General features: G+C 44.7%; 2 protein-coding genes across 2 annotated transcripts in view; one reads left to right on the top strand and one right to left on the bottom strand.

Moving 5' to 3' along the window:
• Positions 1-24,663, top strand: part of syn3 (synapsin III) — a gene marked incomplete at its 3' end in the record, with an annotated part of 145,805 nt that overhangs the window by 37,149 nt on the left and 83,993 nt on the right. The window contains exons 6-7 of the mRNA XM_079494616.1: positions 4,920-5,076; positions 6,223-6,315. Of these exons, the coding sequence (XP_079350742.1) occupies positions 4,920-5,076; positions 6,223-6,315 (250 nt within the window). The remainder of the gene's footprint in view (positions 1-4,919; positions 5,077-6,222; positions 6,316-24,663) is intronic.
• Positions 24,178-24,663, bottom strand: part of LOC306916317 (metalloproteinase inhibitor 3) — a gene marked incomplete at both ends in the record, with an annotated part of 30,684 nt that continues 30,198 nt past the window's right edge. The window contains one exon of the mRNA XM_079494151.1: positions 24,178-24,375. Within this exon, the coding sequence (XP_079350277.1) occupies positions 24,178-24,375 (198 nt within the window). The remainder of the gene's footprint in view (positions 24,376-24,663) is intronic.

The raw sequence follows: 24,663 nt of genomic DNA, 5'->3' as shown, positions 1-24,663 counted from the left end.
CATTATTCTGTCTGGGGGTCTTTCCTCGACAAGAACACGGTTAAGAACCACTGATGTAGAAACGGGATGTTTTTCAGAAAACTGTCAGGATTTAAGGAGACATTTTAGTGGAATTCGGGTCTCAAGGTTAGACTAGTAATAAATATAATAGGGTGTGTGTGTGTGTGTGTGTGTGTGTGTGTGTGTGTGTGTGTGTGTGTGTGTGTGTGTGTGTGTGTGTGTGTGTGTGTGTGTGTGTGTGTGTGTGTGTGTGTGTGTGTGTGTGTGTGTGTGTGTGTGTGTGTGTGTGTGTGTGTGTGTGTGTGTGTGTGTGTGTGTGTGTGTGTGTGTGTGTGTGTGTCCAAATTGGATGCAGATGGTCAGAGGGCTGCAGAGCTCGCTCTGGTCACAGACACTGGCATTCCTCGCTGTTGTTGTTGTGACTGTGTGTGTGGAGCAGTGTTGATTTTGACAGCAAATTTAGGTTTTAGTCATAGTCTCTTGCAAGTTTTCATTTCGTTTTTAGTCACATTTTACAGTCACAGTTTTTAGTCACAGTCTTAGTCTAGATTTAGTGCTAAATCAACAGTTGATTTAGTCGACTAAAATGTACTTTGGTGGGCGTACTAACTGATTTTACACTTGTGATGCGTTGTGAGCTTGTATATCTGCTATTTTCAGCATGTTCTACTCCCTGACATTTGGTTCTACTGGATCTCTTCTCCACTAGTCCCTCCCTGACATTTGGTTCTACTGGATCTCTTCTCCACTAGTCCCTCCCTGACATTTAGTTCTACTGGATCTCTTCTCCACTAGTCCCTCCCTGACATTTGGTTCTACTGGTTCTACTGGATCTCTTCTCCACTAGTCCCTCCCTGACATTTAGTTCTACTGGATCTCTTCTCCACTAGTCCCTCCCTGACATTTAGTTCTACTGGATCTCTTCTCCACTAGTCCCTCCCTGACATTTAGTTCTACTGGATCTCTTCTCCACTAGTCCCTCCCTGACATTTAGTTCTACTGGATCTCTTCTCCACTAGTCCCTCTCTGACATTTAGTTCTACTGGATCTCTTCTCCACTAGTCCCTCCCTGACATTTAGTTCTACTGGATCTCTTCTCCACTAGTCCCTCCCTGACATTTAGTTCTACTGGATCTCTTCTCCACTAGTCCCTCCCTGACATTTAGTTCTACTGGATCTCTTCTCCACTAGTCCCTCCCTGACATTTAGTTCTACTGGATCTCTTCTCCACTAGTCCCTCCCTGACATTTAGTTCTACTGGATCTCTTCTCCACTAGTCCCTCCCTGACATTTAGTTCTACTGGATCTCTTCTCCACTAGTCCCTCCCTGACATTTAGTTCTACTGGATCTCTTCTCCACTAGTCCCTCCCTGACATTTAGTTCTACTGGATCTCTTCTCCACTAGTCCCTCCCTGACATTTAGTTCTGCTGGATCTCTTCTCCACTAGTCCCTCCCTGACATTTAGTTCTACTGGATCTCTTCTCCACTAGTCCCTCCCTGACATTTAGTTCTACTGGATCTCTTCTCCACTAGTCCCTCCCTGACATTTAGTTCTACTGGATCTCTTCTCCACTAGTCCCTCCCTGACATTTAGTTCTACTGGATCTCTTCTCCACTATAGTCCCTCCCTGACATTTAGTTCTACTGGATCTCTTCTCCACTATAGTCCCTCCATGACATTTAGTTCTACTGGATCTCTTCTCCACTAGTCCCTCCCTGACATTTAGTTCTACTGGATCTCTTCTCCACTAGTCCCTCCCTGACATTTAGTTCTACTGGATCTCTTCTCCACTAGTCCCTCCCTGACATTTTAGTCTAGTTTCTATTTGTTAGTTTCTATTAGTTTCTATTTGTGGACGGAAATGTAAGTACATTTTAGTCATTGTTTTAGTCGTCATAGCTTAGTTTTAATTTTGTTTTCGTTCAGTTTTCGCCACGGAAAAAAGGTAGTCGACGAACATTTCTCGTCATCAAACACTGCGTCAAGCCGTGGGCGTGGTCTGGTCTACTATCAGTGTTGTTTTTGGCAGCAAATTTAGATTTTAGTTTTAGTCATAGTCTCTTGAATAGTTTTCATTTAGTTTTAGTCACATTTTAGTCACCTGGAATGTTTTAGTGTTAGTCTAGTTTTAGTCGACTAAATGTCATAAGATTTTCGTCGACTAAATCTACAGTTGATTTAGTCGACTAAAATGTATTTTGGCGGGCCTTGATGCCGTCGTAATGGCTGATTTTACACTTGCTGTAAATAGCAGATCTACAAGCTCACAATGCGTCGCAGCTTGTAGATCTGCTATTTTCAGCATGCAACCAAGTGTAAAATGAGTTATAGTGGATCTCTTGTCCACTAGTCCCTTCCTAACATTTTAGTCTAGTTTTTATCTGTTGACGAAATTGTCAATACATTTAGTCTTAGTTTTAGTCATCATAGCTCAGTTTTCATGTAGTTTCCATTTAGTTTTCCTCAGTGGAAAAAGGTGGTCGACGAACATTATTCGTCTTAGTTTTAGTCGACGAAAACAACACTGTCTACTATAGGGGCTGTGATTGGACGGGATCTGGCCCCCGTATTGATCAGCGGCCAATGAAAGGAGTGCGTGATATGGTCTCGTCTTATCATAACAACATGTTTTTATTCTCAGCCTCGCTCGAAAAAAAACCAACGATGTCTCCGAATAGCACGTCTATACATCCAGTAACATTCCTAAACGTAGGACAGAAACGTTTCCCAAGCGATGAAGGGCATTATATTTCATTACATATTCCTGTGTGTCTGCCTGTATTATATGATCATGGGGAGGGTTCCCATGCCTCCTCTCGTGTGTGTGTGTGTGTGTGTGTGTGTGTGTGTGTGTGTGTGTGTGTGTGTGTGTGTGTGTGTGTGTGTGTGTGTGTGTGTGTGTGTGTGTGTGTGTGTGTGTGTGTGTGTGTGTGTGTGTGTGTGTGTGTGTGTGTGTGTGTGTGTGTGTGTGTGTGTGTGTGTGTGTGTGTGTGTGTGTGTGTGTGTGTGTGTGTGTGTGTGTGTGTGTGTGTGTGTGTCTGTCTGTCTGTCTGTCTGTCTGTCTGTCTGTCTGTCTGTCTGTCTGTCTGTCTGTCTGTCTGTCTGTCTGTCTGTCTGTCTGTCTGTCTGTCTGTCTGTCTGTCTGTCTGTCTGTCTGTCTGTCTGTCTGTCTGTCTGTCTGTCTGTCTGTCTGTCTGTCTGTCTGTCTGTCTGTCTGTCTGTCTGTCTGTCTGTCTGTCTGTCTGTCTGTCTGTCTGTCTGTCTGTCTGTCTGTCTGTCTGTCTGTCTGTCTGTCTGTCTGTCTGTCTGTCTGTCTGTCTGTCTGTCTGTCTGTCTGTCTGTCTGTCTGTCTGTCTGTCTGTCTGTCTGTCTGTCTGTCTGTCTGTCTGTCTGTCTGTCTGTCTGTCTGTCTGTCTGTCTGTCTGTCTGTCTGTCTGTCTGTCTGTCTGTCTGTCTGTCTGTCTGTCTGTCTGTCTGTCTGTCTGTCTGTCTGTCTGTCTGTCTGTCTGTCTGTCTGTCTGTCTGTCTGTCTGTCTGTCTGTCTGTCTGTCTGTCTGTCTGTCTGTCTGTCTGTCTGTCTGTCTGTCTGTCTGTCTGTCTGTCTGTCTGTCTGTCTGTCTGTCTGTCTGTCTGTCTGTCTGTCTGTCTGTCTGTCTGTCTGTCTGTCTGTCTGTCTGTCTGTCTGTCTGTCTGTCTGTCTGTCTGTCTGTCTGTCTGTCTGTCTGTCTGTCTGTCTGTCTGTCTGTCTGTCTGTCTGTCTGTCTGTCTGTCTGTCTGTCTGTCTGTCTGTCTGTCTGTCTGTCTGTCTGTCTGTCTGTCTGTCTGTCTGTCTGTCTGTCTGTCTGTCTGTCTGTCTGTCTGTCTGTCTGTCTGTCTGTCTGTCTGTCTGTCTGTCTGTCTGTCTGTCTGTCTGTCTGTCTGTCTGTCTGTCTGTCTGTCTGTCTGTCTGTCTGTCTGTCTGTCTGTCTGTCTGTCTGTCTGTCTGTCTGTCTGTCTGTCTGTCTGTCTGTCTGTCTGTCTGTCTGTCTGTCTGTCTGTCTGTCTGTCTGTCTGTCTGTCTGTCTGTCTGTCTGTCTGTCTGTCTGTCTGTCTGTCTGTCTGTCTGTCTGTCTGTCTGTCTGTCTGTCTGTCTGTCTGTCTGTCTGTCTGTCTGTCTGTCTGTCTGTCTGTCTGTCTGTCTGTCTGTCTGTCTGTCTGTCTGTCTGTCTGTCTGTCTGTCTGTCTGTCTGTCTGTCTGTCTGTCTGTCTGTCTGTCTGTCTGTCTGTCTGTCTGTCTGTCTGTCTGTCTGTCTGTCTGTCTGTCTGTCTGTCTGTGGGTCCAATTTACCACCTAAATGGTGCATTTATATAGCGCCTTTATCCAAGGCGATTTACATAGATTGTGCATTACATTCACACACCTTTACATAGACTGTAATTACATTCACCCATTCACACACATGGCAGAGGAAACCATGCAAGGCACCAACCTGCACATCAGGAGCAATTAGGGGTTCAGAGTCTTGCTCAATGACACTTCGACACTAACTCTGGTGGAGCCCACAGGGATAGAACCGGGAACCTTGCGGTTCCCATCCCAACATTCCTGCTTGTCTCCAGACCTGCAGGTCCTCACAGATGGAACATGGAGATTACATTAGCAGATCCTTGTCTGATCCCCCTCCACGCACGCACGCACGCACGCACGCACGCACGCACGCACACACACACACACACACAGAGTTCACCCCAGACGTGTAAGCCTCAGGAAGCCATGCGGGTGGCTTTCTGTCTTAAAGGAACTGTAATGAACTTCACCTCCCAATGTATGAATGAATGAACCATTGTAAAGCGCTTTGAGCACTTGGAGAAAAGCGCTATGAAATTCATTCAGATAACTAAACCAAGTTAACACTGACCCCCCCCGCCCTCCCCAGGTCCTTCAAGCCTGACTTTGTGCTGGTGCGCCAGCACGCCTACAGCATGACCCCCGGGGAGGACCACCGCAGCCTCCTCATAGGCATGCACTTCGGGGGGGTCCCCAGCAGCAACTCCCTGTTCTCCCTCTACAACTTCTGCAGCAAGCCGTGGGTGGTGAGTACTGTAGAGGGACTGAGTGTGTAGAGGGAAAACATATATTTTAATTTAACACAAAGAATTAGGGATGCACGATCAATTTAGGCAGCGGTGGCCGAACGGATTGCGGAGCGCTCTTGATACCGGAAGGTCGCCAGTTCGAATCAGCGGTCCGACACGTTAAAATTACCACCGCTGAAGTGCCCTTGAGCAAGGCATTGAACCACTACGATGAAATGTTCTATGAGCAGGGCCTGGCTGGAAACAAGTTCTTGAGCTTAGCCCAGATACCCTGGGTAAATATAGTAATCATTTCATTTCATTTAATTTCGGTAGCATAATCGGAGTCGGCCTGGCTAAGATATGTAATGCACTTCATTTAGGAGAGAATATCTCAACTGTTCTTGGCTAATATGACCGCCGCGAACAACTTGGAAACTATGGCTAATTCTCTATCCGGGACGAAATACCTGAAAATGACCACACCCTATTTAAAATGACCGCTAGTTGAAACATGGCTCTAACTTCTAAACCGTTGGAGCTACAGATTTTCTGAGATGCTCAAAATGTTCAAAATACTCATGTTTGAATACGCAATAGACCATAAGCACACGGCGGTCATCTTTCTACAAGTTAATGGCAGGGTGGAAACTAGCCGCAATTTGCCATTGACCGCCCATACACCCAAACCGACATAGTCCAATCTAATTGTATTAAATTATGTCAAACTCACCAACATTGCAGCTGTACAAAAAGCTTGAATTATCCTCTTTCTATCTGCAAAGTGTTTGTTTCATAAAAATCCACGGTATAGCTACTTTATGTCAAGAAATTCCTTGCAGGTGATTTTTTTCTAAGTATTGGAGCCCCACTCCAATACTTAGGAGCGGTGGTCACCTCACCACCGAAAATCCAGACTATGAATGAGCCTTAAGACAGAAGTTATCATAATCGGTTCTAGTGAGCAGTTAAGAATCAATAATAAGCAGACTGTAGAAAGTAACGGTACAGTAACCTGTATAAAGTAACAGTACAGTAACCTGTATAAAGTCACAGTACAGTAACCTGTATAAAGTAACAGTACAGTAAAGAACTTGGGGGTCATTATTGATTCTGAATTGACTACTAAATGGGTTGATGTTGTGTTTTCTTCCCTGCTTGCAGTTTTCTCACATGATCAAGCTGTACCACGCTCTGGGTCCAGAGAGGTTCCCCCTCAACGAGCAGACCTTCTACCCCAGCCACGCGCAGATGCTGGTGAGTACACACCCCCCCCCCCCCAATGTCCCTTAACTCAACCACCGCCAGGGGGCGCTAGCGATAGTACCCCCCCCCCAAATGTCCCTTAACTCAACCACCGCCAGGGGGCGCTAGCGATAGTACCCCCCAAATGTCCCTTAACTCAACCACCGCCAGGGGGCGCTAGCGATAGTACCCCCCCAAATGTCCCTTAACTCAACCACCGCCAGGGGGCGCTAGCGATAGTACCCCCCCCAAATGTCCCTTAACTCAACCACCGCCAGGGGGCGCTAGCGATAGTACCCCCCAAAATGTCCCTTAAAACAGCTCAAGTGATCAAGACATCTCCACACGTCTTTTATAATTACTCCCGTAGAGGACGTGTGGTTCAAGGTCAAGGTTCAAGGTTTCTTCATTTAGTCTCCCGGAGGAGAAATTTGTCTTGGACCCCAAAGACCCGCCCTGCAGCATATGGATACAATACACAATACACTACACTACGCTACGCTACGCTACGCTACACTACACTACGCTACACTACACTACACGCTACGCTACGCTACGCTACGCTACGCTACACTACACTACACTACACGCTACGCTACACTACACTACACGCTACGCTACGCTACACGCTACGCTACACTACACTACACTACACTACACGCTACGCTACACTACACTACACGCTACGCTACGCTACGCTACACGCTACGCTACGCTACACTACACTACACTACACTACACTACACGCTACGCTACGCTACGCTACCCTACACTACACTACACGCTACGCTACACTAACACTACGCTGCGCTGCACTGCACTGCACCGCACCAACACCAACACCAACACTAACACTAACACTAACACTACACTACATCACTATACACTACACTACACTACACTACACTACAGGAGTGTGATTGACAGAGGGACAAAGGAATGCTTGTACCTAATATACTTGCACGCATGGACCTCCTACCTCCTACCTGATGGCATTAGCCGATACTCTGGGTATAGTACATGGGAGGGGTCAGACACAATGTTCTTAATTCTATACAATCTGCCTCATCTGCTGGGCGCTCTAGCGCCTTTATTTTGAATAATTCCGGCGAAACTGGAAGTGTTAAAGTCGGTGTGCAATGGCTATTTGGAGCATTTGATTTTGTAGTTTCACTCTGAAACGGAAAGCTGTGTGTTTTTCTGAACCAATCCGAACGTCGCATCCCTTCAGGGTATGGGACGTATCTCCGCTGCATGCGCGACGCGTGCGTTGAGTTTGTTTGTTTACAGAGTCACAGAGAGGCGGGCAGCAAAGCTCGTGGCTTATTTCCAACCTATAATGTTTTCAGATTACATATTTTAGCGTGCTGATTAACCCATTCTGGACGGGAACCCCTTTTGGTGTTTTAAAGCATTATGCTATACTTTAGCTATTGAAAAATAGCAGATCTACAAACTCAACTTGTTGTTTTTGGCACGTGTTGTTTTTGGCAGCAAATTTTGATTTTAGTTTTAGTCGTAGTCTCGTTTTAGTCACCTGCAATGTCTTAGTATTAGTCTAGTTTCAGTCGACTAAAAATGATAGGATTTTAGTCGACTAAATCTACAGTTGATTTAGTCGGCTAAAATGTGTTTTGGCGGGCCTTGATGCCGTCGTAATGACCTTTGAAAAAAGGTAGTCGACGGACATTTTTCGTCTTGGTTTTAGTCGACGAAAACAACACTGGTCCGGACGTCATCTTGAATGGGATTAAAAAACGGAGTAGTTCTGTAATCAACATCAGCTGTGTTTGGAGGAATGTGCAGCGATGGGAATCAAGCGGGTGAATGAAATCAAGATCAAGACAAAATGTAGCAGAGAGACATTACAGCACTTCTTTCTTTATAACCACCTAAGTTATAATAGTTATGTGCTGTTCCACTGAGCATAATAATGCATTATGACCAGCACTTATAATATGTTATAAATGTGGTTATAAGCCGAACGCCAAGATAAAATATGATATGCAGCACACTTCTCATTCTATAATACATATTTACTTGTATTTTCAGTCTATAATACATATTAACCCATTTTGGACTGATGTCGATTAAAAAAAAGGCTTCTAAATCCTAAATTTTTTCTGGAAACCATGTTTCTATGTCAGTGGTGCTCAACCTTTTTCATGTCAAGGACCCCCAGAATTATCTCTATTGGGCCACGGACCCCCATCTCAAAATATGTAGTTCCAGGGACCCCCCTGCACAAGCCAATATTTGAGTTAAAAATGTTCGCTCTGAAATATATATTCAAAGATTTGTGCCACATTTTCACGACTTTTCAAAAATAGCAGATCTACAAGCTCTACGAGCTTGTAGATCTGCTATTTTTCAATAGCTAAAGTATAACATAATGTTTAAAACACCAAAAGGGGTTCCCGCCCAGAATGGGTTAATATCTGGCTGAAATAGAGATAATACGGAGAGCTATATATTGACCTATAGCTAAGCCCCTTCCCAAACTGCTATGGTCCAATCACAGCTAAGCATAACATGGGTTAGCCAAACCTCTCCACCAATAGTTTTCCTATATGACAAAACATTGTTTTAAAAAAGAAATGCCACGCACATATTTTTCCACTGCATATGGCAGGATTTGTTGGCGGATTTGGAAGAGATTTTGAAGGTCTAGGTTCCAAAAATGAACCAGTATTTAATGTGTGAAATCCATGATATTGGAATGAATGAGCCCGGCTGGAAAGTGTCTCAAGTGGGGGAGTGGCTAAGTGGGAGAGGGCGGGGCTTAGCTAAAGGTGAATTTATTGTCGCACAGAAAACGATGCACACGGACACGGCCTGTTGGTCTTTTTTTTTCATGAAATCTTTATTATAAAAATATAAAACACAGAAATTAAGTCAGACATTTTCAGCAACCCCTCCCCCTCCCCCACTAGGAAATCAGTGTACATACGCACAGCCTGTACACTGTAACACTGAAATCAGTGTACATACGCACAGCCTGCTCACTGTAACACTGAAATCAGTGTACATACGCACAGCCTGCTCACTGTAACACTGAAATCAGTGTACATACGCAGCCTGCGCACTGTAAAACTCTGTGACATCAGTGTACATACGCACAGCCTGCGCACTGTAAAACTCTGTGAAATCAGTGTACATACGCACAGCCTGCGCACTGTAAAACTCTGTGACATCAGTGTACATACGCACAGCCTGCGCACTGTAAAACTCTGTGAAATCAGTGTACATGCGCACAGCCTGCGCACTGTAAAACTCTGTGAAATCAGTGTACATACGCACAGCCTGCGCACTGTAAAACTCTGTGAAATCAGTGTACATACGCACAGCCTGCGCACTGTAAAACTGTGAAATCAGTGTACATACGCACAGCCTGCGCACTGTAAAACTCTGTGAAATCAGTGTACATACGCACAGCCTGCGCACTGTAAAACTCTGTGAAATCAGTGTACATACGCACAGCCTGCGCACTGTAGCACTTTGTGAAATCAGTGTACATACACACATAGCCTGCACACTGTAACACTGAAATCAGTGTACATACGCACAGCCTGCGCACTGTAAAACTCTGTTAAATCAGTGTACATACGCACAGACTGCGCACTGTAAAACTCTGTTAAATCAGTGTACATACGCACAGCCTGCGCACTGTAAAACTCTGTGACGGTTTTAACTCCAGAGCGCCTACAAACGGATCTTTACAGATCCATTTTCAACCGTGGTTCATTGAACACATTTAGACCTGAGGACGCATCTTTAACTATTGTTTTTTCAACTTTAGCTGTTGAAAAATATCAGATCTACAAGTTCTACGAGCTTGTAGATCTGATATTTATTTTTTATTTTTTTTAAATCGTGACTATGTCTTCAAATCTTACACAGCAAAATGTATTTTACTCAAATATTTGCTTCTGGGGGGGACAACATTATTTCAAATGGGGGTCCGTGGCCCAATTACAGATAATTCTGTGGGTCCTTGACATGAAAACGTTTGAGCACTGAGCAATGTTCCCCTGGTGCTATGTTCCCCTGGTTCTATGTTCCCCTGGTTCTATGTTCCCCTGGTTCTATGTTCCCCAGGTTCTATGTTCCCCTGGTGCTATGTTCCCCTGGTTCTATGTTCCCCAGGTTCTATGTTCCCCTGGTGCTATGTTCCCCTGGTTCTATGTTCCCCTGGTTCTATGTTCCCCTGGTTCTATGTTCCCCAGGTTCTATGTTCCCCAGGTTCTATGTTCCCCTGGTGCTATGTTCCCCAGGTTCTATGTTCCCCAGGTTCTATGTTCCCCTGGTGCTATGTTCCCCTGGACCTATGTTCCCCAGGTTCTATGTTCCCCAGGTGCTATGTTCCCCTGGTTCTATGTTCCCCAGGTTCTATGTTCCCCAGGTTCTATGTTCCCCTGGTTCTATGTTCCCCAGGTTCTATGTTCCCCTGGTTCTATGTTCCCCAGGTTCTATGTTCCCCACTTACCTTAGTAGTCTAGTGGGAAGAGGGGGGTATCATGCACCCCCCGGAAATATACTTCTAATCAGTGTTTTCTTATTGGAAAAAATGTGCTGAAAATGATGAGCTATGATAAAAAGTTGTTAAAATGTCCCACCTACCTCAAAACCCCCTTTTTGGTATATGGCTCTGGCGAAATTGTGTAAAGGCAAATATTAATTCACTAAAAATACATAAATAGACATGGAAGTCTGAAATGTGTCATGGAGTATCCTGACACATAGGGGTAAGTAGATGAATAGGATTTGGGGGGTTGCTACCATTATAGTTTAAAATATGACCTACATTATCCCCAGAAAAACTAAAAAAGATGCTGTCCGCTTGACTAATAATAACAAAGATGGTTATTTTCCAACATATTATGGTGATAATCACTGCCTCACTTATATAGAAAACTTCCCATATCCCTAAGCTTCAATTTGAGCCCAAGATAACCTTTCTATCTTGAAAATTACTCTTTCTGTAGCCAAAACTCTGAACTATACCTCAAATCGGTGAAAATTGTATATTCAGTCAGTATCAGCTAAACATTTGGAATGAATGAATTAATGAATAACTGAGTTTGAACTGACTCCACATTATGGAATATTTCTTACTTGAATAAGCTATGTTAAAAAGTTGGCAAAGTGTCCAATCTACCATTTTTATGCAAATGAGTGTCACCATTATCAAAACAATCAATGGATATATCTCAGCCAATATTGCACTTAAATGAACAAATACGTTGTCTAGACCTATGTTTTGATGGTCAAGGATCTCAGTTAAACTATTCTTAAAGTGACCACATGTGCCTGTGGCATGCTGGTGTACAAATCAGTGCTGCCATTACAATAAAGTTACATTTATACCAAGTAAGAGATACCAATATTGCATATAACTTTACAAATAAGGTATCTAGACAGGTGCTGTGTTTTTATGCTAGCTTTATAATTTAGAATATATATACTGTAGCATAACATCACACACAAAAAACATCCTCAGTATGAACAATAGTAGGCGGCAGTATACACACTATAGAATGGCCTGCAATATGCAGTACAAAATACAAACAGTCACACAATCCTGTAACAGTATTCCATCATATACACACTCAAAGGCAAAAATGTAAGCAACAGTGACCACCCTATACACTAGCCTGCACCATAAAGAACAAAATGCACAGTCACATTAATTAGTCATCGTGTTAGAACTCGCCAGAGTCTTCTTCGTCTTCTTGTCCATGGTCTCCAATGACAAGGAGTCAAGGAGATCAAAGGTTGGTAGGACTGGATCGCAGGACCACACTGGATTAAAAAAAACCTTCGATTTTCAACCATCCCTGCCCTTCATAGGGTTTGGGTTTTTCCACAATTGCTTCATCAGCTCGCTTGTATAAGGCAACACGGTAGTTCTCTTCAGAGCAGAGTAGCATGGAGGAAGACGAGCCAGGTCAACTTTAGATTTAAGAAGTGAGTTTGTCATTTGCCCCCACCATTGTCCGCACGGGTGAAGTCCACTGGGGCAGCAGTGGCTCAGGGGTAGAGTGGCCGGATGGTAACCGTAAGGTTGCCAGTTCAAACCCGGGCTCCCCCAGAGTTAGTGTCAAAGTGTCCTTGAGCAAGACACTGAACCCCTAAATGCTCGTGATGTGCTGGTTGGTGCCTTGCATGGTTTCCGCCGCCATCGGTGTATGAATGTGTTTGAATGGGTGAATGCATGGCTGAGGGAAGTAGGGGTGCTGGGGGGGCTGTAGCACCCCCTCCCCCCAGGCACAGCCCCCCCTCGAACAGGAGGGGAAGAAGAAAAAAAAGAATAAAATATGCTGTATCACAGTATTGGCACCTTATCCTGGTTAATTGCCTGTGTCAGTTCGTTCATATAACTTGCGTGTGGAGAGGGAAAGTAAAGGCCACGTTTGCGCGCGAAAATGCGCGTGCATGATGCGCGTGCACGCGCATTTTTGCGGCGCGCGCTATGCGCGCGCACCCCCTACTAGACGCTCAGCCCCTGCGAGTGTAAAGTACTTCCCGCGGGCCAATGCACAATCTATGTAAAGCAGGCGCTATATAAATGCACCATTTACCATACTGACGACTCGCAACTCTGTCCATACAGCAGACAGATGAATTGCTGCAACTATACTAATTAAGGATCTGTTCCATATAGACCGATTCAGAAACGGGTCTCAAGGTCACAGGCAACGTATTTCCTGTGTACGGAGACGACATATCTGCGGTGTAAACAGTCGGCTCTTCTACTACATTGAATGGATAGAGTGACCAATAGAGTGCTCAAACGTTACTCTTTTACCTGCTTTTTAATAACACTAACTTTACAAAGATGCCCAGAACATCAGGATGAACCTGATGTAGTGTATGGCTGCTTCAACAGGTGGTGGCAACGTTCAACTTTGGAGAGAAATACGTTGCCTGCGACCATGAGACCCGTTTCTGAATCGGTCTATAGTGTAGCACAAGGCACATTTCAAGGACCCCCAGTCCCCCATAACCCTTACGGGTCCATTTGGTTCCATTTTGTACGTTCAGAATTGCACACCAGTAAGATATCAACAGCTCAGTGGCCTTGTAGTCAGAGCGTTCGCCCTGAGACTGGGAATTCGGGGTTCGATCCCCGGCCGGGTCATACCAAAGACTCAGTCGGTAAGTCGGACATATCCCTGCTACATACTAGTGTCATGTCCAGGGGTGTACTTGTACATCAAGCTGCCTCATACTACAGAAATAGGAGATAGGCTTCTGCCCTATGGGCCTCATGGCTACACAAGGCTTACTTACAGGTCAATTTGGTTCCATTTTCTACACTCTAGAGTTACCCACCCGTAAGAAGCTCTGGATATCATCAACAGCTCAGTGGCCTTGTAGTTAGAGCGTCCGCCCTGAGACTGGATGGTCAGGGGTTCGATCCCCAGCCGGGGAATACCAAAGGGTTGGATTGGGGTAAGTCCTTGCGACATACTAGTCATGCCAGGGAGTGTACTTGTTAGGCTCCTGCCCTATGGGCCATATGGCTTGGCTAGGCTCAGAATATATGCTATTTAAATTGTGAGTCTTCAGTGAAAGAGTGTTGGGGGCAGATGACAAAGTTGACCTGGCTCGCCTTGTGACACTTTGGAGTGCTCACCACTGTACATGTTACTCTGCTCTGAAGAGAGCCACCGTTGCCTTATACAAGCGAGCTGATGAAGCTATGGTGGAAAAAACAAAACCCTATGATGAAGGGCAGGGATGGTTGAAAACCAAATAGTTTTTGAATCCAGTGTGTCCTGTGGTCCAGTCCTACGAACCTCACTGCTTGATCTCCTTGACACTGGAAAGCATGGACAAGAAGCCGACGAGATAGAGGAATTGATTTCATCAGCACTGAGTTTCACACCAGCATGCCGCGGGCACATGTGGTCACTTTAAGAATAGTTTCACTGAGATCCTCGACCCTCAAAACATAGGTCTAGACACTTTATTTGTTCATTTAAGTGCAGTATTGTCTGAGATATAGTGAAAATCGATTATTTTGATAATGGAAGCACTCATTTGCATAGCAATTGTAGAACTTTTTAACATAGCTTATTCAAGTAAGACATATTCCATGATGTGGAGTCAGTTCAAACTCAGTCATTCATTAATTTATTCCAAATGTATAGCTGATACTGACTGAATATACAATTTTCACCGATTTGAGGTATAATTCAGAGTTTTGGCTACAGAAAGAGTAATTTTCAAGATAGAAAGGTTATCTTGGGCTCAAATTGAAGCTTAGGGATATGGGAAGTTTTCTATATACAAGTGAGGCAGTGATTTTTACCATAATGTGTTGGAAAATAACCATCTTTGTTATTATTAGTCAAGCGGACAGCATCTTTTTTAGTTTTTCTGGGGATAATGTAGGTCATATTTTAAACTATAATGGTAGCAACCCCCCAAATCCTATTCATCTACTTACCCCTATGTGTCAGGATACTCCATGACACATTTCAGACTTCCATGTCTATTTATGTAATTTTAGTGAATTAATATTTGCCTTTACACAATTTCGCCAGAGCCATATACCAAAAAGGGGGTTTTGAGGTAGGTGGGACATTTTGACAACTTTTTATCATAGCTCATCATTTTCAGCACATTTTTTTCCAATAAGAAAACACTGATTAGAAGTATATTTCCGGGGGGTGCATGATACCCCCCTCTTCCCACTGTACTATAGGGGTTAGGGTTAGGTTTCTGGTTTAAGGACTTCAGTGTTTTGTACTATACAATTGTATGTAGAACATACCATCTTTGTTGAAGAGTCTGAGCAATTATGTTTTAGTTTATTTTATGCCAGTGTAAATTTTTAGTTGGCTAAGACTAGATAGTTTAAGTAGCCTAGGTAGGCAGACCTAACGTTCAAAGGATTGTTCAAAGACTGAGCTTAAATCAGAATTTGCTACTAAAAGTAAGACTAAGTTGCTAAAATACTTTTAGTCTTATTAGAATTACTAAAATTACTAGGTTAGGTTTCTGGTTTAGGTTTATTCTAAGTGAGGAACAAATAACCTTTTTTTTGCATGGTGGGGAACATAGAACCTGGGGAACATAGAACCTGGGGAACATAGGTACGCTCCCAACATGATATGAGGCCAGGGCAGAACCAGGTTTAGGAACCTAGGTCCAGGGAAGAACCAGGGGAACAGGACACGTGTCTGGGTCGGGCTAGTCCCACTGAGGCAGGACTGTGTCTGACAACAGGAATGACTGAAGAGATATTTATATATACTGCACTGGAAAACACATGGACACCATAGAACAGTCTACTGGAGTGACAACAATATAATGTTCTTTTCTTTTCTTTGCTCGATACAAAAGATGGAATATATACACTTAACAAAATACATTACTTTTTGTTTTTGTTTTGAAAAAACCTCTGCTTATGCCTTCTGCGAATATGGGGGTGAAACATAATAGCCTGGCTTTTGGCATCCAGACAAGATAACGTTGAATGGACGTCATGTGCCAAAGCCAGGCTACGGAACCTGACCCTCTACGTCAGGGGTTCTCAACCCGTGGGTAGCGACCCCTCGGGGGGTCGCCAAATTATTTTAGGGGGTCCCCAAATTATTTTCAAAAAAATATATATATATATTTTCACTTTTTTTCAAAAATAGCAGACCTACAAGCTCGTAGCGGGTTATGAGCTTGTAGATCTGCTATTTTTCAATAGCTAAATTATAACAATGCTTAAAACACCAAAAGGTGTTCCCGCCCAAAATGGTTTAAGGTTATTGTAGCAGTCAATTTATATTGGGGGTCGGGAGGGGGCGGGGCGGGGGTCCCGAGACATTGCCAAAGCATTTCCGGGGGTCCCCGGCCAAAAACGTTGAGAACCCCTGCTCTACGTGAGTACCAGAGGGGGCGGGGCGACCGCCAGTGTTGATTTCGACGACTAAAACTAAGACGAAAAAATGTTCGTCGACTGCCTTTTTTCACTGACGACAAACTAAATGGAAACTAAATGAAAACTAAGCTATGATGACTAAAACTAAGACTAAATATACTGACGATTTCCAAAAATGAACCAGTATTTAATGTGTGAAATCCATGATATTTACATTGGAATGAATGAGCCCGGCTGGAAAGTGTCTCAAGTGGGAGTGGCTAAGTGGGAGAGGGCGGGGCTTAGCTAAAGGTGAATTTATTGTCGCACAGAAAACGATGCACACGGACACGGCCTGTTGGTTTTTTTTTTTCATGAAATCTTTATTATAAAAATATAAAACACAGAAATTAAGTCAGACATTTTCAGCAACCCTTCCCCCTCCCCCACTAGGAAATCAGTGTACATACGCACAGCCTGTACACTGTAACACTGTGACATCAGTGTACATACGCACAGCCTGCGCACTGTAACACTGAATTCAGTGTACATACGCACAGCCTGTACACTGTAACACTGAAATCAGTGTACATACGCACAGCCTGCTCACTGTAACACTCTGTGACGGTTTTAACTCCAGAGAGTGTACAAACGGAGCTTTACGAATCCATTTTAAACCGCGGTTCCTTGAACACATTTAGACCTAAGGACGCATCTGTGTCTCCTCATAGCTTTTAACCATTATTTTTTAAACATTAGCTGTTGAAAATTAGCAGATCTACATGCTCGTAGCGCGGCACTCGGCGCCGCGCTACGAGCTTGTAGATCTTCAATTTATTGTTGTTTTTTTTTAATCGTGACTATGTCTGCAAATCTTACACAGCAAATGTATTTTACTTCTGGGGGGGAACAACATTATTTCAAATCTTGGCCAATTACAGATAATTCTGTGGGTCCTTGACATGAAAACGTTTGAGCACTGATGGCGTTTTTTCAGAAAAACTGTCAGGATTTAGAAGACATTCTGTAGAATCCGGTCTCTTGGGTCTTATTGGGTTCAATGAATGGGTTTGGCAGTGCACAGTCATTTAGCCAGATTCCTTTTTTTTCTTCTTTTTTTATTTATTTTTTTGTAAATGCACTCGGGCTCGAGCGGACCAACGTGTTTCTGTGTTAAGCTGTATATATATTTACACATACATGAATAATACACTGAAGTACTACTAGTACTGACACAGAGATACCCCAGTGGAATACGAGGCCTGAAACAGAACATGATATGAGGCCCATGGCAGAACCAGGACGACAGGTTTAGGAACCTAGCCTGTCCCATGGCAGAACCAGGACACAGGTTTAGGAACCTAGCCTGTCCCATGGCAGAACCAGGACACAGGTTTAGGAACCTAGCCTGTCCCATGGCAGAACCAGGACACAGGTTTAGGAACCTAGCCTGTCCCATGGCAGAACCAGGACACAGGTTTAGGAACCTAGCCTGTCCCATGGCAGAACCAGGACACAGGTTTAGGAACCTAGCCTGTCCCATGGCAGAACCAGGACGACAGGATAGATTTAGGAACCTAGCCTGTCCCATGGCAGAACCAGGACGACAGGATATATTTAGGAACCTAGCCTGTCCCATGGCAGAACCAGGACGACAGGATAGATTTAGGAACCTAGCCTGTCCCATGGCAGAACCAGGACGACAGGATAGATTTAGGAACCTAGCCTGTCCCATGGCAGAACCAGGACGACAGGATAGATTTAGGAACCTAGCCTGTCCCATGGCAGAACCAGTACACAGGTTTAGGAACCTAGCCTGTCCCATGGCAGAACCAGGACGACAGGATAGATTTAGGAACCTAGCCTGTCCCAGGTAGAACCAGGACACAGGTTTAGGAACCTAGCCTGTCCCATGGCAGAACCAGGACACAGGTTTAGGAACCTAGCCTGTCCCATGGCAGAACCAGGACACAGGTTTAGGAACCTAGCCTGTCCCATGGCAGAACCAGGACACAGGTTTAGGAACCTAGCCTGTCCCATGGCAGAACCAGGACACAGGTTTAGGAACCTAGCCTGTCCCATGGCAGAACCAGGACACAGGTTTAGGAACCTAGCCTGTCCCATGGCAGAACCAGGACACAGGTTTAGGAACCTAGCCTGTCCCATGGCAGAACCAGGACGACAGGATATATTTAGGAACCTAGCCTGTCCCATGGCAGAACCAGGACGACAGGATAGATTTAGGAACCTAGCCTGTCCCATGGCAGAACCAGGACGACAGGATAGATTTAGGAACCTAGCCTGTCCCATGGCAGAACCAGGACGACAGGATAGATTTAGGAACCTAGCCTGTCCCATGGCAGAACCAGTACACAGGTTTAGGAACCTAGCCTGTCCCATGGCAGAACCAGGACGACAGGATAGATTTAGGAACCTAGCCTGTCCCAGGTAGAACCAGGACACAGGTTTAGGAACCTAGCCTGTCCCATGGCAGAACCAGGACACAGGTTTAGGAACCTAGCCTGTCCCATGGCAGAACCAGGACACAGGTTTAGGAACCTAGCCTGTCCCATGGCAGAACCAGGACACAGGTTTAGGAACCTAGCCTGTCCCAGGTAGAACGATTGAACAGATTAACCACTTAAGATCGCTGTGCGACGAATAACGAAACCTTGTCGTCTATGATGACCAAACGCCAAGTTGAAAGAGGTTAAAGTGTTACTGGCAGAGCTTGTGTCACTTATGTTGCCTCTTGTCTTGGCCAGTTCACACTGTGTAAAAGAGACTTCAGTCTCAATGTGGTTTTTACTGGTTAAATAAAGGTTAAATATATATTTTTAAAAGCACACTGTCTGGGTCGGGCTAGTCCCACTGAGGCAGGACTGTGTCTGACATCAGGAATGACTGAAGAGATATTTATATATACTGCACTGGAAAACACATGGACACCATAGAACAGTCTACTGGAGTGGAAACACATGGAAACCATAGAACAGTCTACTGGAGTGACAACAATATAATGTTCTTTTCTTTTCTTTTCTTTGCTCGATACAAAAGATGGAATATATACACTTAACAAAATACATTATTTTTTGTTTTGTTTTGAAAAAACCTCTGCTTATGCCTTCGGTGAATATGGGGGTGAAACATACTAGCCTGGCTTTTGGCCTCCAGACAACATAACGTTGAATGGACGTCATGTGCCAAAGCCAGGCTATGGAACCTGACCCTCTACGTGAGTACCAGAGGGGGCGGGGCGACCGCCAGTGTTGATTTCGACGACTAAAACTAAGACGAAAAATGTTCGTCGACTACCTTTTTTTCACTGACGAAAACTACATGGAAACTAAATGAAAACTAAGCCATGACGACTAAAACTAAGACTAAATATACTGACGATTTCGTCAACAAATAAAAACTAGACTAAAAATGTTAGGAAGGGACTATAGTGGACAAGAGATCCAGTATAAGTCATTTTACACTTGTATGCCGATCCTTGTGGGCTTGTAGATCGTATTGTATTTTCAGCAAGTATAAAAACAGCCATTACGACGGCATCAAGGCCTGCCAAAACACATTTTAGTCGACTAAATCACCTGTAGATTTAAAACTAGAATAACACTAAAACATTACGGGTGACTAAAATGTGACTAAAACTAAAATAGAAATTTGCTGCCAAAAACAACACTGGCGACCGCTGTGACGGAGCTAAAGTACCATCAGTGGACGGTCAGTGGGCGGTCAGTGGGCGGTCAGTGGGCGGTCAGTGGGTGGTCAGTGGGCGGTCAGTGGGCGGTCAGTGGACGGTCAGTGGGTGGTCAGTGGGCGGTCAGTGGACGGTCAGTGGGCGGTCAGTGGACGGTCAGTGGGCGGTCAGTGGGCGGTCAGTGGGCGGTCAGTGGGCGGTCAGTGGGCGGTCAGTGGGCGGTCAGTGGGCGGTCAGTGGACGGTTCTGGACAATCGGCTGTATAAAATAATAATAAACGAAGCACAGGGAGGGTTTCAGTCGAGTGGATAAGAGGAAAACGTTCTTAGCTTATGTCATGTACAGCAACACAAAAGTAAAATATATATATATAATCTGCAAAGGCCGGGCCGTGTCCATACTTAGAGTATATATTAATAGAGACGTCTCCGGATTTCTCCTCCCATCCACTTGCATTAACCCATTCTGACCTGAGATCAGATTCTAAAAATGTCTTCTACATCCTGACAGTTTTCTGAAAAAGCTATGTTTCTATGTCAGTCGTTCTTTGATTTTTCAAAAATAGCAGACCTACAAGCCCGTAGCGCGCCACTCGGTGGCGCGCTACGAGCTTGTAGATCTGCTATTTTTCAATAGCTAAAGCATAACATAATGCTAACACCAAAAGGGGTTCCCGCCCAAAATGGGTTAAGTTGCTCAAAAGTGCATGAGGCGATTTCACTCCTCCTTCCGGGTAGGATTGGGCCAAATCGTGAACGCGCTGTGCCGTTGACTATCATTGCACGCGTTCACGTATGAAACAGCGGCGTTCACGTGTCATTGCCCCAATAACATGAACGTGCGCAATGATAGTCAACGGACTAGCGCTGGCCCCCGAGCTGCAATACCAAATCCGGCCACTATGTCCATTTCGCCTCAGCGTTTTCTCCGCGTGCCGTCTCTATTCATATATACTCTAAGTGTCCATACCGTACGAATACCAGCCGTCTCGTGTGTGTTTTGGTTTTGATCCGATACGCGGTCGTCGGAGGGTTCTCCGAGAGAGTTGCGATATAATCACAAGGATAACGGTTTGTTTACGTGTTGCAAACGTTCAGGGAAGCAGAGATTCTATCATCCATAAATAGACATAAACGTAAAGTTACAGCGTCGTAGACTGACAACATAATACATATTATATTTAATATACTTCACTGTGAAACAAAATAGACATTATTAAATACCATAATAATATATAAACCCTTAGAACATGCTCTTTCTCTGGAAACAAAAATAGCTATAACTTTGATAGAGCATATATTTATATATAAACCTCAGGTTGGCACTCTGACCCCCTTTTCCACCGATTGGTTCCTAATGGGAACCGGTTCAGTTCTTTTCCACCGATTGGTTCCCAATGGGAACCGGTTCAGTTCTTTTTGGTTCTTAGTCCATGAGCCAGAGCTCCAAAATTGGTGGGAAAAACTAGACCTATATTAAATTGTTTATAGGATCAATACAAGTAAATTAATACATGATAACCCTTCCAAAGTAGTAGCTTTTGCATATTTTCCTACATAATGCCTCATTTGCATATTTAAAAATGTAAAATTTGTAATAAAATAAATCATTGTCTTCGTGTAAGTACTCAATTGGGGAAGTGTCATGGTGATAACAATCTAATATAGGTATAGTTTTGCTCCATTCAATTCATAATTAACGTTCCAATTTTGGAGCTCTGGCTCATGGACTAAAAACCACAAAGAACTGAACCGGTTCCCACTGGGAACCAACCGGTGGAAAAGAACTGAACCGGTTCCCACTGGGAACCAACCGGTGGAAAAGGGGCCTCTGTGTGCCGTGTCTGTATCGATAAAACCAACGTCCTCTTGGCAGTTTGTGCTGGACTGCAAGAATGCTATAGCTCTTTGTCTACCAGTAGGCTCTCTCTACGCACACTGGATAACTGTTCCTACTTCCGGGCCACTACGCATTGTTTTCTCATTTAATTTTGAAAGCACGGAATCATAGCTTCAAGTTGACATATTGGTTGTTCAGTTTGACCCACCGGTTTTGGAGATATGGCTTATAGAGTAATGTCTTGCAGAGAAACGGCGAGTTGAGAAACCAGGCTTGAAAGGTTCACTTCTGTGGTCTCTAACATTACACCTAGCTACATGTTTAAGCATTTATTTCATATTTACATGTCTTCTGTGGACTCTAACATTACACCTAGCTACATGTTTGAGAATTTATTTCATATTTACATGTAGATTTCAGCTCTGACCCTTATTTCAGACAGGCTCTAGTATGTGAAGAGTCTGCTTGTGCTATTAACTAATTTAAAAAAAATTAAGAATCATGTTTTTCTCCTCTGGTGAAATGCTGGAAACTGCACGATGGCAGCCCCTCAGTCAAATCTGGTCACATCGGAGTTATGGAGGTCCTTACAATAAAATAAAAAAATAAAATAAAATAAAATAAAATAAAATAAAATAAAATAAAATAAAATAAAATAAAATAAAATAAAATAAAATAAAATAAAATAAAATAAAATAAAATAAAATAAAATAAAATAAAATTAAATTAAATAAAGGTTCCAGAACCACTAGCACACTGAATGGAACAGAGCCTTCATTAGTATACCATTGGTAACACCTGTTGGGCCCGGATGGAAGGAAGAGTTATTCTGTGTGCGTTCATAGTAGAGCCTAATTGACGTTATTTTTTTGTTTTATTGCCTGGTGTGTTGTTAACGCACCATAGCTTTAAAAGGTCCTTGTGTCTGTTGACCGTCCTTTTAACCTTTACAACGTAACAAACACACTGGAGCAGGGCGGGACTCTACTCGGAAAATACAGGGAGAGAGAGAGAGAGAAACACACAGAGAGAGAGAGACAGAGAGAGAGAGAGAGGCAACAAAAAAGGGTCTTCTCTCCTTTGTAGTTCTTTTTAAACAGAAGTTCTGTGTAGACTCTTGGCACCAGGTTCTTTTGTTCCGGGTTGTTTTTTCTTTCACGCTCTCCTTTAAAATAAAAGGAGCGGTCGGTCACTCTGGGACACTGATTCGGCCGGTCACTCTGGGACACTGACTTTTACGAGTCCCGGCAATACTAAGGAGTAACAAAGTACAAGGTTTTTTTTCCTCGGGAGGAGGAGGAGGAGGAGGAGGAGGGGACACCGTTGGTATGAGAGGACTGGTTGGGAGAAAGGTTGGGTGTGTTGGGTATAGCTTGTTTTGGGAGAAAGGTTGGGTGTGTTGGGTATAGCTTGTTTTGGGAGAAAGGTTGGGTGTGTTGGGTATAGCTTGTTTTGGGAGAAAGGTTGGGTGTGTTGGGTATAGCTTGTTTTGGGAGAAAGGTTGGGTGTGTTGGGTATAGCTTGTTTTGGGAGAAAGGTTGGGTGTGTTGGGTATAGCTTGTTTTGGGAGAAAGGTTGGGTGTTGTTGGGTATAGCTTGTTTTGGGAGAAAGGTTGGGTGTGTTGGGTATAGCTTGTTTTGGGAGAAAGGTTGGGTGTGTTGGGTATAGCTTGTTTTGGGGAGGGTTGGGTTGGGGTGGAGGAGGAGGAGGAGGTGGAGGTGAGAGAGAGAGGGGCGTTAGGGCAGTGTTTTTCAACCAGTGGTCCGGGGACCACCAGTAGGTCCTCGAGAGGGTTCCAGGTGGTCCCCAATAGGCAGCTAAATGATGGAGAGTTTGAACCTTTGAGAGTGTGAAATGAAACTGTACTTTCATTGTACGCTCTCAAGAGTTAAGTCAATGTTTAACGTGCACATTACTTAATTTTACAAGATGTCTACATACATAATTGGAGAATGGAATTTTTGTGGGCAAAATCCTATCCAACGATAACATTCTGGGGGGTTCAGGGGTCGCTGCGTTTGGGCTTCAGAGCGCTCATGGGGTCGGTGGCGTTGATGGCGGTCTTGTCGCGGGGCCCTCATGATGGCGGTCTTGTCGCGGGGCGTTCATGATGGCGGTCTTGTCGCGGGCCCTCAGGGGTCGGTGGCGTTGATGGCGGTCTTGTCACTGGCCCTCATGATGGCGGTCATGTCGCGGGCCCTCACGGGTCGGTGGCGTTGATGGCGGTCTTGTCGCGGGCCCTCATGATGGCGGTCATGTCGCGGGCCCTCACGGGTCGGTGGCGTTGATGGCGGTCTTGTCGCGGGCCCTCATGATGGCGGTCATGTCGCGGGCCCTCAGGGGTCTGTGGCGTTGATGGCGGTCTTGTCGCAGGGCGTTCAGGGGTCCGCGGGGCCCTCTGGGGTCGGTGGTGTTGATGGCGGTGTTGTCGCGGGGCGTTCATGATGGCGGTGTTGTCGCTGGCCCTCAGGGGTCCGTGGCGTTGATGGCGGTCTTGTCGCGGGCGCTCGTGCCTCGGTACCAGCTGCAGTAGCCCTCTTTCTGCTGGACGCAGGCGTAGTGGCGAGACTGGTAGCCCGGGTAGCCGAAGTGGCTCAGCATGTCCGTCCACAGGCACTCGTTCTTGGAGGTCACGAAGCACGGCAGGTAGTGGCACGGCTTGATCTGAGGAGGAGACACACGGGGAGGGGTCGCAGAGGTCAGGGAGGGTCACACAGAGGTCAGGGAAGGTCACAGAGGTCAGGGAGGTCACTAAACATGTAGCCGTGAAGCAGCAAAATGTTTAGATATGAAAGAAATGATCACATTGTGATATTTGTCAGGTGAAAGAAGCGATGTTATTTTAGTAACGTGTATGTTTGTGTGTCACAATCTCGCGCCTGGCTCGCACGTGGCTGCCACGGATAACATGGGGTGATCTTAATATCGTCTACTATAAAATAAAATAAACAA

Source organism: Electrona antarctica (assembly GCF_951216825.1).
Source record: "Electrona antarctica genome assembly, chromosome: 23".
Lineage (NCBI taxonomy): Eukaryota > Metazoa > Chordata > Actinopteri > Myctophiformes > Myctophidae > Electrona > Electrona antarctica.
This window is presented reverse-complemented; position numbering and strand designations above follow the sequence as displayed.